The sequence below is a fragment of the Lepus europaeus genome, chromosome 20 (genome assembly GCF_033115175.1).
Source record: "Lepus europaeus isolate LE1 chromosome 20, mLepTim1.pri, whole genome shotgun sequence".
Classification (NCBI taxonomy): Eukaryota; Metazoa; Chordata; class Mammalia; order Lagomorpha; family Leporidae; genus Lepus; species Lepus europaeus.
The window spans coordinates 22,796,055-22,810,672 of record NC_084846.1 but is presented as its reverse complement, the minus strand read 5'-3'; the positions used below and the strand labels follow the sequence as shown (position 1 = coordinate 22,810,672).

At 43.1% G+C, this 14,618-nt stretch overlaps 1 protein-coding gene across 3 annotated transcripts in view; it reads right to left on the bottom strand.

Annotated features, from left to right (window-relative positions):
- The window catches only part of HDAC9 (histone deacetylase 9), a 528,728-nt gene that overhangs the window by 428,203 nt on the left and 85,907 nt on the right, over positions 1 to 14,618 (bottom strand). For all 3 annotated transcript variants that reach the window (XM_062178442.1, XM_062178443.1, XM_062178441.1), the window contains one exon: positions 3,516 to 3,757. In XM_062178442.1, the coding sequence (XP_062034426.1) occupies positions 3,516 to 3,757 (242 nt within the window). The remainder of the gene's footprint in view (positions 1 to 3,515; positions 3,758 to 14,618) is intronic.

Below are 14,618 nucleotides of genomic sequence, written 5' to 3'. Positions count from 1 at the left end.
GCAGCTGTTGAATTCACTTCCAAGCAACGAATAAGATGAATATGAGGCATTCTTAACAGTTTCCTATGAAGAACAGTCACTGTGCCCACAAAAGGACAACTGAAGCCCTTGAGTTTCACCTGGGCTTTAACATTACAAGACAAGGGCTTGGCCAAGCTACTAAACTGCTCAGAACCTGACTCCCCTGTCCTTAATACACAGAAAAATCAGCCGCGTGCATCAGAGTCGTAAGGCAGAAAATGTTTAGGTTTGAACCGCACTCATTTGTATTACTATTACCATTTGTAATTATAGATACTAGCAAAGTGAGTATATAATTTGTTTTTTTACATCTGTAAGGTAACTCAGAGTTTATACTGAAAAATAACCGAACAACAGAGAGAAGTTATAAAGAGCGACATCAGGAAGCCAACTGGAGCCCACACTCTGTCAAACACAAAAGGCTGACTCCCAGGAGCACATGGCTAGTAGCATTTCCGGTTACCCACGCTACCCGGCTCTTAGCTGTTTTAGCTCTGATACACCGGTCCCTCAGTGAATGATTTTAGGTCTTCCATTGCAGCAGAATACTCAATCGCTTAAACTCTGCCTTAATGTTAATTCTACATAGATATTAGAGTTGGACAAATTTATTCAGTGCTTCCCCAGAGTTTCAGAACAATTGAACTTTAATCTGCCTCAGGGTCTAGAAAAGCTCACAATTATCCTACCTGCTATGTATTACCAAAGACTGCAGAAATGACATTTAAAAATAGAAAAGTTTCACCCCTCCATTTCCAAATGTACAGAGGTAGGAGACAGGTAGGGTGACTTTAGAGGTTTGGAGGCATTCAAGGCAAGACTCTGAATCTTGGAGCAACCCCTTACTGGCTGTATACCTTGAAGCATTACCTTATTTCTCCCTACGTCAGTTTACAAGGTAGAAAAATGGGACGACAGACTCTAACTCAACAGCTCTTGATTATTAAAGAAGCCAAAGATTCAAAAAAGCTAATTTAGTTTATCTACCATGTATTATGTCTGTCTAATAGAAGTAAAACCTAAAAGAGTATATTTACAAGCATCATCTTTTAGCCTTACTCATAAGACTGTGATGAACTAAATAAAAAATGAAAATTTGCTAATCACAAAAGAAAATTTTAAGTATGCTCTCAGTTTCTGTGAAAACAATTTATTCCTTTAGATAACCATTTTAAAAGCTAAAACTTCTTTTAGGCTACCTCAAAATCCTCTATTTCTCAGGAGTCTATTTTCCAATATTTTTTAGGCTTCAATACACCTGCTGTATAATTGTGCTTGGTCCAAAGGTACAATTATCTACTTACTACTATTATCTTTGGAGTAAAATCAAATATATAATTACCTTCTAAAAACTTAATTTTACAGCTACAGAATGCACCAATCATAAAGAAATAACTTGCCTTGTACTCAGGGCAACAGCATTCACATACAGCAGCTAATTAAACTACATAGATCCGTAGATCTTAAAGTATGGAGAGAAATGTAATTTCACTCCATATGCATGCTGGGATGGACCAAAGAAAGAGATCTAGATATTAATATGCCCATTATTGCTTCAAAGGTCCAAAGTTTAAGCATTCGTTCAAAAATAGGTCTATGAACTACCTGATGGGGACCCATACTTCAAAACAGAACTACAAGTTACAGATTCCATGGAGGACCTAAAGAAAATGTTCACTCTTAGAAATAAGACATCTTTTAGGTTAATAACATGCAAGAGTTCTTAAAGTTCACTAGTAAAAGATAAAAATGTATTTATTTATATCAAGTATTTAGAAAAATAATCTAGGTATGCTAGGCTGAGAAAGACTCTGGCAGAGCTTGGAACACAGGGAAAAGAGCATTTTGGCCTTCTCAAGCATTGTAGTATTGATGTGGTAAAATTATATAATATTCAGCTAGATTATTATCTGTATTATCCCCACATTAGTGTGTGTAATCCTGATATCAAGAAACTGTTAAGTGTTTACAAAACAATAGAATAGGACATAACATAACAAAAATTTACATTAACAAATTAGCATAGTCAAGACATCTTTGAAGGAACTGGATATAAAATGAAATTATAAATATTCGCTACTTTCAAACCACTATCAAATTAAATATATACTTAATTCAAATTAAATATGTTCTTAATCAAATTAAATTCAATTTCAAATTAAATATATACTTCAAATGAAATTCAAATTAAATATATACTTAATCACTTTAAAACACCCTTATCTTCAAATGATTTTTTTAAAAAGTTCAAAGACATGTTACAAATAAAGGTGAAGTAATAATAATTTCTGAAGATAACAAAACAAATATACAGAACATCTGAAATAATCTAGTAATAAAACTGGCCATCAAAAAAATTCTGGGATATGGATATATGTCTCCAAGAATAACTTAAACACCTTAAATCTCAAATTTTCAACTCCCAAATTTGCTTCAAAAATTTTTTTCTACAAGTCTATAAAATCATTGGAAATATTTGAACCAGCTTCCCCATATATTAATACCTTGAGCTTTTTATTATGTTATTATCTTGAATATATATTATGAGTTTCTTCTATAAGCAGATATGGATATATTCAGAATATATACTTCTAGACAAAAGACTGAAAGGGGAAAAACCATCTCTGTATTCACAGAAGTAACGAATTCAACCTCCCTGGTCAATGGTGCATGTACCCCATTTTTCAGGGCTGATGTTGTTCTTGGAGAAGAGACAAGGTAAAGGAGAAAAATCATGGTGGGCAGGATCCAAAATGAGGGTAAGAAGCTACTACTCCCCATGCTGGAGTCTATGATCAATGGAGGACAGAGTGGTAGAGGCCCTGTTCTGGTCGACACCTTGTCAGAGTGGGTCCCTAGTCCCCAGTGTGGTGGTGAGGGGTAGAACCTGTAAGAGGTAGGACGCACTGGCAGGTTCATTAGGTCATGGGGTTTCCACTCTCAGAAATAGATTAACATGGTCTTGTGGGAATAGAGCAGACTGGTTCCCCTGAGAGAGAATGAGTGAGGGAATGAGGAGAGAGAGAGAAAGAGAGAGAGAGAGAGAGAGAGAGAGAGACTGGAGTGTTATCTAAACAGCGAGCTTCCCGCCCTGTGATCTCTCCTTTTGCCCATGGCTGGCGCCCTTTCAGCTTCTCTCCCACGCTGCCATGGTTCCATGGGGGCCTTTGGCCGGACACTGGCACCGCCTGTCAAGGCCCCTCCAGCCACCAGAATCACGAACCAAATAAGCCTCTTTTACAAATTACTCGAGCTCAGGTATTTTTGCTTTAACAACCTCAAAATAAGCCACAATAGCCCTTCTAAACAGCAAAGCAGGTTTTCAGAAGACACTTGCCCAACGTTTTCCTTAGTATGATCAAAATGTCCTTTAAGCCGTACCTGCGTGTCCTAACCACGATGAAACTCCCTTCATCCCATGCCCGCCACGGGCGCGCCCGGGGCACCGTGCAGATGCCTGGGGAAGAGACCACAGACAAAGAAACCTCTGCTACCTTGATGTGCTCCTGAAGCTGAGCCTGGTGCTGCCGCGTCAGGTTCTCGTGCTGTTTCTGAAACTCGGCAATCAGGAGCTGCTTCTGGATCTGCTGCTGCTGCTGGATGAGAAGCAGCTCCTGCTGCAGCTGCTTCTCCCGGACCACGGGGTCCACGGCGGGCATCATCATCCTGAGGTCCGTCCTCAGGTCCAAGGGCGAGATGGGCTCCAGCCCCACAGGAACCTCAGACTTCACATCCACTGTGGAGCCGGGAAGAGAGAAAGGGGGGAACGGAAATCAGCACACTGGTTTGAAGACACGCAGAAGAGGAGAGGCAGTGCACCCGGCATGACAAACCCCGTGGCACTGACTCTGGTTGTTTGTTGACAACCCTCTTCTGAGCATTGGTTGTGATGAATGGGCCGGGTGGGAAATTCATGACAGCCAGCGGTGTTCTCTGGTAGAACCCCCGCATTTCCCTTTTTCCAAAGAGATGACTTCCATTTTTCACTGGTACCAAAGTGATTCAGAAAAAAAAATGTATTATGCTGGACCACTTACAAACATCGAGTCTATTTGGACCAAAAAAAATGCAACCCTATTGAAAGACGTCATATTTTAAGAGAAAACCTTCACTGCAACTCTATTTGAGCACTTGTGAACATTTGTTGTTGTTTTTTTTAAATCACAGTGGGAAGATGTAATCTACCTTAAAAAGTAAACCTGTAATGCATTTACAGGGCTATTGGACCTAGCAAAGGAAGACTACAAGTCTGCGTTTTATTGTGGGAGACTATGATGTGCGCCACAGCACGGGCGCCGGATCCAATGGGCAAGGAGCGATCGTGGCCAAGTTTCTGAGCGCTGGGCTTCACCCAGGAATCAGATATATTTTGGTCACCTCATTCCTGACACAAACAAAAGGGCAGGATGTCAGGAAACTTGGGCCAAGTATTTAGTCAAAGTCAAGTATGCAAACAAGATCTGATGCTCTAATAATAACAGAAGTTCAACTTTAAATCTGTAAAAATTAAACGAGTTAATGTGTATAACATTCTCAGCACCACTCCTAGGAGATAAAAACGACTGTTTTCTGAAGGAGTGGTTTGACCAAGAGAGCCACAAGCAGGGGAAATGTCCAGATGTGCCAGCTGTTTACAGCACTGCTCACTGTCCCTGCCAAAGTGGCAGTGGACTCTTCCGAGGACGCCCCTTCCCCAAAGGGGCCCGCAAAGTCTTATAGCTAAGAAAAAGAGGATAATTCATAGACAACTGGGCTTTTGAAGGGGAAGCTGTGGCAGAGTGGACTGCACGGTTCAGGCACTCCTCAGCACCAACCAGTTATTACTGGGACACGAAAAAGCAAGAAAAGAACCAACATAGAAGCAACCTAATTTGTAACTGAAAAAAAAAAAAATTATTTGGAAGACTTAAAATCTGGGAGCAACAGCAACAGCAGCGAAAAATCCTCCCAGAAATGGACTCTGCCACATGGGCATGACACTTTTCAAAATCTGCTCCAGTGGCTGCATGTCTGTCCCATTCTTCTTCCTGCATATCTCTGAGGAAGCTATTAACTTCCCCCTGCCTCAGTCCCCTCTTTGGGAAGTGGAAATTATCACAGTATGGAATAAATTTGATCACCCATTCAAAGTACTTAAACAGCATATAGCATGCATCCCTCCACAAGGCTTCGCTTTTGCTTAAATTACACAAAAATAGAAATTTCCTATAAAATAATATAAATCCTCAATAGTGAGTGATTAACCAGGCAAAAATAGGAACAAATATTAAAGTAAGATGGTTTATGATTTCTATTAAATATTAGAAAATAAAAGCTCTAGGCTGGCACCACGGCTCACTAGGCTAATCCTCTGCCTGTGGCGCTGGCACACCGGGTTCTAGTCCCGGTGAGGGCGCCGGATTCTGTCCCGGTTGCTCCTTTTCCAGTACAGCTCTCTGCTGTGGCCTGGGAGTGCAGTGGAGGATGGCCCAAGTCCTTGGGCCCTGCACCCACATGGGAGACCCGGGGAGGCTCCTGGCTACAGATCCTGTGGCATTTCAGCTATTTGGGGAGTGAACAAGTGGATGGGAGAGCTCTCTGTCTCTCTGCCTTTAGAGGGAAGGAGATAAGGAGAAATATCTATATTATTAGAATTGTTTCTATGAACTACATTGAATGTTCTATTTGTATTAATATCATATTAACATGAGAATTGAGGAGAACTGTGTTGTAATGATTATCATGCACTTGGTGTGATCCTGAGAATCTGTGTTAACGAATTCCTAAAATAATAAAATGAAAGAAATTTAAAATAAACTATATAGTTTATCAAAGCAATATACATTTTTTGAGCTCTAAGCACCAGGCTTCATTTTAGCTGTTGGGGTTCAAAAATGTTTAAAAACTAATAAGAATTCCAGCCCCAGTGAGCATAGATTGGGGTTTTAATCGCATTGGTCTCTAAATTCTTTTAATAAAGACTGGTGACATATAGAACTGCAAACAGTTGCCTTTTGGATGGGAATAGAAATGATTCTCTCTGTTCTATTTTTCTATATATTTTTCCAAATCGAACATAGCTATGACTACTATTACTATAAGTAACTAAAGTAGAAGCTGGCATTGTGGCACAGAGATTAAGCTATCACTTGTGATTACAGCATCCCATATGAGCACCTGTTCAAGGCTGGGCTGCTGCACTTCTGATTCAGCTCCCTGGTGATGTACCCTAGGAAAACAGTGGAAGATGGCCCAAGTATCTGGGCATCTGCCTCCCATGTGGGGGACCTGGATGGAGTTCCAGGCTCCTGACTTCAGCTTGGGTCAGTTCTGGCCCTTGCAGCCATTTGAGGAGTGAACCAGCAGATGGAAGATCTTTTCCTCTCTCTGTCTCTCCTCTGTCACTCTTTCAGATAAATAAACCTTTAAAAAAAAAAAAAAAGGAACTAACAGATTTTCAAGATTCTCAGTCAGGATCTACAAAGTTAGTATTTCATGTGGATTAAAGGGCTATTGTCAGTAAATCAAGAAATTCCAACAGACATCTTGTCTATAGATGGTAAGGCTTTTTAAAAAAAGATTTATTTATGTATTCATTTGAAAGGCACAGTTAAAGAGAGGGGAAGAATCAGAGAGAGAGAGAGAGAGAGAGAGAGAGAGAGAGAGAGATTTTCCATCTGCTACTTCACTCTCCAAATGGCCGCAAGGGCCAGGACTGGGCCAGGCCAAGGCAGGAGCATGGAACTCCATCCTTGTCTCCCATTTGAGTTACAGGGGCCCAAGAATTTGGGCCACCTTGTACTGCTTTCCCAGGTGCATCAGCAGGGAGATGGATTGAAAAGTGGAGCAGCTACAACTTGAACCAGAGCCCTTATAAGATGCTGGCATCACAGGTGGCATCACAACCCACTGTGCCACAATGCTGATCCCAGATGTTGAGGCTTTAAATACTAAAACATTAAATGCCCTTGCTTGCTGTTTGGATTGCATATGTGTGTGCATGTAGACTGGTATCAACCTTGGGTGCCCAACACTGGCCATTTTTCAATGTATTGATCAGAAGTTTACTGTGAGTTTACTTGTGTTTCTTTAATGAAAATGGGAAAATTTATTAATAAATTAAGATTTTGGTGGGCAATGCCTTCTAATGAATGATGTCTGTAAAAGAAAGTAATGTAACAAATTTTGAAGCAAATGAAGATGAGGATTCATAAGAACTCTAGGCTGCAGTGCCCAGTGCAGCACTTGGAGTCCAGGCTATGGAGGTATATAAGATTTGGAACACTAACTTAAAGGGCTGGCATAACTCCAAATAAAAGCAGTGGTTGTTAATGATTTATTTCATTTTTTACATTACAAAGGCCAAACTAGAGCTTTCAGTTTTTACAAGGAAATCTTCATAAACAAAGGTCAGACTTTAACCCCCATAAAGACAAAATGTAAAAATTCAAGAGCCCCCAGGGTTTGTTCTTGCCAGCCTTCTTACTATTCATAAACTACTAACATTGAACCACTAAAAAATTCCCCAAAAAAAGATAAGTGTGTGTGTGTGTGCATGTACAGTGGGGTGTGTGCAAAGGTTTGGAGGGAGTCCCCATGAGTCTCTGAAACAGTTATTGTAAACCTCAGAGGGTAATTTGACTTCTTAACCTGCTATCCCAACAGAAATGATTGTGTCTAACTGCTTGCCTTTGTTCAGGGACTAATCACTAAATTGTGAAAAATCACCCTCAACTTACAAAAACTGCTCCTGATTATAAATAATTGCCCAAGACTGAGAGAACGCGGCAGGCAGGATCCCAGTCTTTCATCCAATTTATTCAGCAGCAATCCACATTCCATTTGTCTAGACTAAATATAGCAGCGTTTATACAAGAAATCAATAGTGCTCACAGGGAGGAGAGCACAGGCATGAATATTTCATCAAACTCAGCAATGGCAATCAGCAAACTGATGGTCTGTGCAGGTCATCTCTGGCCTGCTGGATTAGTTCCTGCAGCTTGGACAATAGCTCATCTCTTCCTAATCATAATCCTATCATGGCCATTCTTTCCATCTTTACCATTATTACATTGTGGGTGACAAAGGCTCATCGTATTCCAAAAACAATGCTGGATTCTTCTTCTATCTTTGGCGACAGGCTGATAAGCTTTCCCAAGAACAATAATCGTAACATAACGCCAGGGTTGAGATTCCACAGGTTACAGTCGCTCGCCTATCACAGACTGTGAAAGAAAGGGAGCTGTCCATAGCTGCGCCATTATCATCATCAGAAATAATCAACTCACAAGGAAACCCTCCTTATCTGGAAACAGGCAAATTCCTCAGAACAGGTGGCCAATGACACATGAGTCAGAAGGAAGCTGATGACAACAAATAAGAGTGTTAGCCCTCACGTCCTCACGGTACACCTGAGAAGGTAACTTGACACAGCCAGTTTTACTTAGACTCACTTTATTGGTTTGAGATTGCAAATACATGCAAACATATATATGTTATTTTTATAATTATTCTATTATATGCCAATCAGAACATTCCCACATACATATTAACTAACTTTCACCATCACTCTACAAAACCGTGGTGTTTCTGTACAGCCTTTTTCTTGTTGTTCATTGATAGTTCATCCTTTTTCTGTTGAACATTTATCAACTTATGCCATTTAAAAAAAACATTTTATTTATTTTGAAAGTCAGGATTACAGAGAGAGAGAGAGAGAGATCTTTCATCTGCTGGGTCATTCCCTGGATGGCCGCAACAGCCAGCCCCTGGGCCAGGCTGAAGCTAGGAGCTGGGAGCTTCATCCAGGTCTCCCAATTGCACATGAGGGGCCCAAACACCGGGCCATATTCTGTTGCTTTTCTCAGGCCAGCAGCAGGGAGTTGGATTGGAAGTGGAGCAGTTGGGACTCCAAGGGGCACCCATATAGATGCCAGCATCACGGGTGGTGGCTTTACCTGCTATACCAAAATGCTGGTCCCCCATTTTTGAAAGAAACAGTATTTAGTTTTAATGAGGTTGTATGTGAAAAAAAAAAAAAAAAAAAAACTCTCATTTCAAGTTAAAAAAAAAAAAAAAACACCAGATCACATAGAGGCTTATAATAATTATAAATTTAATTAAGCAAAATATATACATGTTTTGATTGAATTTCTTTGATGGACTTTTTTTTTTTTTTTTTTTGGACAGACAGAGTGGACAGTGAGAGAGAGACAGAGAGAAAGGTCCTCCTTTTGCCGCTGGTTCACCCTCCAATGGCCGCCGCGGTAGTGCGCTGTGGCCGGCGCACTGCGCTGTTCCGATGGCAGGAGCCAGGCGCTTCTCCTGGCCTCCCATGGGGTGCAGAGCCCAAGCACTTGGGCCATCCTCCACTGCACTCCCTGGCCACAGCAGAGAGCTGGTCTGGAAGAGGGGCAACCGGGAGTGGATCGGTGCCCCGACCAGGACTAGAACCTGGTGTGCCGGCGCCGCAAGGCGGAGGATTAGCCTGTTGAGCCACGGCACCGGCCTGATGGACATTTTTTTTTAACACTAAGACTTTGAAAAGAGTTAATCCAGGAGGCCGGTGCTGCAGCACAGCGGGTTAAAGCCCAGGCCTGCAGTTCTGCCATCCCATATGGGCGCCGGTTCTAGTCCCGGCTGCTCCTCTTCCAATCCAGCTCTCTGCTATGGCCTGTGAAAGCAATAGAAGATGGCCCAAGTGCTTGGGCCTCTGTACCCATGTGGGAGACCCGGAAGAATCTCTTGGCTCCTGGCTCCAGATTGGCTCAGCTCCAGACATTGCGGCCACTCTCTGTAACTCTGTAACTCTTTCAAATAAATAAAATAAATCTTAAAAAAAGAAAATAGTAAATTCAGAAAAAATTCTTAATTCTTCATCTTAAATCTGTTAGTCATGGCACAGGGAAGCAGGGAGAGAGTTCTTATGTCCCAAAACAGGGCACTTCAGTTCTGCTTCATCAACTGACTTGCAAATAGACTCACAGTTTTAAGAATGTCCTGGGGCAGGCACTGTGGCAAAGCGGATTAAACCCCCGGTCTGCCAGCATCCCATATGGGTGCCTGTTCGAGTCCCAGCTGCTTCACTTCTGATCCAGCCCTCTGCTTTGGCCTAGGAAAGCAGTGGGAGATGGCCCAAGTCCTTGGGGCCCTGCCCCCATGTGGGAGACCCAGAAGAAGCTCTTGGCTCCTGGCTTTGGATCGGTGCAGCTCCAGCCAACGTGGCCATCTGGGGAGTGAACCAGCGAATGGAAGACCTCTCTCTCTCTCTCTCTGCCTCTCCTCTCGCTGTGTAATTCTTTCAAATAAATAAAAATATCTTTAAAAATATAAAAAATAAAAAAAATTAAACAGAATGTCCTAAGTGAGCAATTTGTAAACTCCAAGGATGGCGTAGTGCTGAGAATGCACAATTCTGTTCATGTCTGACTGTCACCACAGCTGAACACTGTGCAGGATCTTCTCAGAGCAGCAGAGTACAACACACAGGTTTCACAAAACAAATGAACACATAAATGGTACAGGCACAGCGTCAGTGGTGATCAGTGTATGTCCATGGTTTCTCTATAAACATGGGAACCGTGTTTAAGGCTCTCATTTAATATTCATAATAACAGAGGCCAGAGCTCAAGAGACCACATCAACAGTGTTGACCAGAACCAGATGATGCTTAAGTTCCGTTTACCAAGGAAATGGCCGTCCATGTCCACCAGCAAGGGGACAGGGGCACTAAGATTTCTAGGTATGGGGAGAAACACATGTTGTCCTGATCATCTAGCCTGCTTATTCTGTCCCTCCGTTGTTGTTGAGACCTGTGAGAGTTTGGGCTGCTGACTCTGTGCACTGGAAGAGGCTGTGTGCTCAAATATCATCCAATCAAATGTACAGTTAGTGTTGGTAGCTCAGGGTCCGTAAGTGAGTGTGGAATAGCTGCCCCATTTAAATGTCATCAGAGCTTCCTGGGAGGATAGCTCACAAGGGTAGTTCAAGTACACGGCAAATTCTGCAGGAGGAGTGCCATCTTCCATGAGTATTATTAACTGTCTCCTATTTACGTCAGTTACACGATTTGCTGTAAACACATCAGCACATACCCTGTTGCCCTCATGTCGTCTCTGAAACTGGGCAATACCAAGATGTGCACTGATGCCAGCTCATCAGGCAGTGTCAGACAGGGTTTTGACTTCTAGGGCACGTGCTGCCTTGTCTTGTTGTTTCTGTGTTTTCTGCCCAAACCAAAATCCATAGGGAAGAACAGCAGCATCCAATCCCAACTAGGAAGTTACATGGTCTAAAGTTTCTGCAAACCAATATATGCAGGCACATATGCAATTCTACTGCTCATCTGGTCAGGAAACCCAAGTATGTTTCTCCCCAGGAGTCTTCTAGAATGGACACAATGAGGTCTTGAGGCGACTGGGCCACAGAAGACCCATTGGTAGCACAGTGTGTTTCTATCCTAACCACACCACCTCATGTTTCAGATTCCAGCCTCCCTGGAAGCCTCTTTCAGAGTTTGCTCTGGTACAATAACCAACACCACCTCTCGTTCTGAGAGTCTACCATTCTGCCTCCACTGCCACTCTTCATGTTGACTGTTTGGCGAGTGGTCGTGGCTTGATCTTCCACATCAGTCATATTTCCTTCTGACCCTGACCATGACTTTGGCCTTGGAGTTGTGTCGCTAATTATGCTGAGATAGGATCACAAGGTTCTGAGGCTGTGTCCCTATACTCTAGGGAGAAGAAAGAACCTCCCAGTTCTGTCTGCACAGCAAAGCTACTGAGGGTGGGTAGAAAACAGAGGGAAAGTGCATCCCAGTGTTGCTCAGTAGTGCATGCGTCCACCGGCTGCCAGGTGTGAAGAGGTCAGACACTTGCTCAAGGTTCCTGGCTGAGAAAGACAGCAGGGAATCTGGGCTGTGAGGCTGCCCAGGAGAACCTGTCACTTCTCTCTCATCTTGGGGAAGTGGCTACCTTGCTCTTCATAGTATAGTGTCACCAAAAGCCCCAGACCTGGAAACCTCTGCTTCTCCACACAGAGCATTCTGGGAAGGGAGTTCTGGTGTTCTCACTGCCAAGATCCACAAAAAGTGGGTGAAGGTGGAAGTCGGAAGGGCATCTGCAAAAGCTATGAAAATAATGTGGAGTGGGCATTTGGTGCCGCAGGGAACAGGCCACTTGGGATGCTGGCATTTCTGTTGGGAGAGGGTTCCAGTCGCAGCTCTGTTTCCATTCCCAGCTTCCTCAAATGCAGACCCTGGGAGGACCTAACACAAGTTTGTTCCCTGAGCCCACATGGGATGCCCAGATCAAGATCAACGTTTCTGGCTTCAGGTCTAGCCTAGCCGCAGGTGTTGTGGGCATCTAGAGCTTGACCAGTGGATGAGATCTCTCTCTCTCTCCCTCTCTCTCTCTGTATCTCTCTCTCTCTCTCTCCTTGCGTGTACACACATGGGTACATGCACACTTCCTCTTTCTGCCTATCAGATGAAATATAAATAAATAATTTTGGTTTTGATCAGAAGCAGGATTTGACCTAGTGGTTAAGTTACCACTGTGACTTCCTTATCCCATACCAGAGAGCCTGATGGACATCTGGGTTGATTCCATGTCTTAGCTATTGTGAACTGAACTGCAATAAACATGGGGGTACAGATAACTCTTTCATATGCTGATTTCATTTCATGTGGGTAAATACCCAGGAGTGGGATGGCCAGGTCATAAGGTAGAACTATTTCTGGCTTTCCAAGGTATCTCTATACTGTCTTCCACAATGGCTGCACTAGTTTACATTCCCACCAACAGTGAATTTACCTTTTCCCTCCACATTCTCTTCCTACATGTCTTCTTTTCATACTTATTTAACTGAACAAACATTTTAAAATATAAGCTACCATGCCACTAAAGTTAATGGCAATAAAGATGGGAAGTATGGTGCGAACCCTATTTGGTAGAGCTCACAATTCAGCACATTTCGTGTGTGGTGGGCAGGTGACCAGGTCCTGTGGCTGAGGGAAGTATGATATAAGCATACAACTGCAAAATAACATATTGTGTTATTTTTAACAGGGGGAATTTTAAAAAGACAAGCCACTAATTATTACAAGAAGAGGCAGAAAAGACTTCACAGAGAAAGCACATTTGTCTGACGTTCCCTATGTCAGTAACAAGGCAAAAAATGTGAACTCAGGGTGGGAGGATGGCACATGTGAAACAAGAACCGGAGGGGCCAGGTTTGTATCATGGCAAGTCAACCCACCACTTGTGTTGCTGGCATCCCATATGGAGCACCAGTCCATGTGCCAGCGGCTTTGCTTCCGATTTGGCTCCCTGCAAATATGTCTGGGAAAGCAGCAGGTGGTGACCCAAGTTCATGGGCCCCTGTCACCCATGTGGGAGACCTCACTCCTGGCTTCAGCTTGGCTCTGACCGAGCCATTGCAGCCATCTGGGGGAGTGAACCAACAGACAGAAAGTCAATCTCTCTCTCTCTCTCTCTCTCTCTCTCTCTGTCACTCTGCCTTTCCAATAAATAAAATAAATATTTTTTTAGAAAAGGAAACTACAACTGGCTTCCAGGACCCCAGAGCTGGACCACCGAGAGCCAGGTGATGCAACACTTAACTCATTCACAAAGTCTGGCCTAACCTAGCTCCAAGGAGTCCACGAGACTAAAGTAATCTCCCCTTATCTTTTTTTGTGGGCACCAACTGACACCAGATATTTTAAAGGAGAAGCAAGGCATGACAAAATGTTTTGTATCTGGTGTCAGTGCAAAGTGTGACACCACAGGGCGACAAAAGGGAGGAACCGACTCCCTCTCTGTCTCTCTTGAGACCTCTCTTCCCTGCCACCCTCTCTATCCCTATCCTCCTCCTCTCTCTTTCCTCCCTCCTTTTTCTTTCTCTCTTCTCTGCCTCTCTCCATTCCCTCTCCTCCTCCCTCTTTCTCTATGTTTCCTACTTTTCCTTAAGATTAAGGAATTAGAACAGAAGTGGGCAGGCAGAGTAACAACACACAGGAGACAGTTTTTCAGCCTTTGGAAAATAAGTAGAACTTAGTTTTTATTTTTAATGTCATGAAAAGTCATTGCAACCACCTTGCTGTTTCCCTTGCCTGAAATCGTGCCACCACATCCCAACCCTCCCTTTCAGCAGCTGTTTAGAACTAATCAAATATAATTTTGTAATTTTAGATGCATTCTTCTTCTTCTTTATGTTCTGTTGGTTGTACTGTCACATAAACTGAGGACAGAGCTGTGCTTGGTGCCTGTGTCCTGTTCCTCTAGTTCTTGGCCTCACTGCAGCCTCATTGTAGACTCAGGCCCTAAGTGTTCCCCTCTCTAAAGAACACACCAGAGACCATCTAAGGGGGGACGTGCATCTAAAGCAACACTGAAGTTGTTGCTTTCAGACTCATGAGGTGGACTTGACATTTTCCAAGCATTCTTGGATTCAGTAAATACATGTACAGCCTGATGAAATGCCGAGAAAACCCATGCAGCAAACATGCATGGTGAGCACATCACTGATGGTTGACTCTGGAGGCGCTCCTGAGCCTGCATCTGTCCTCTCCCCAGAGCTCTCTGTGGTGGTCCATTCCCACGGCAGCATTTGCT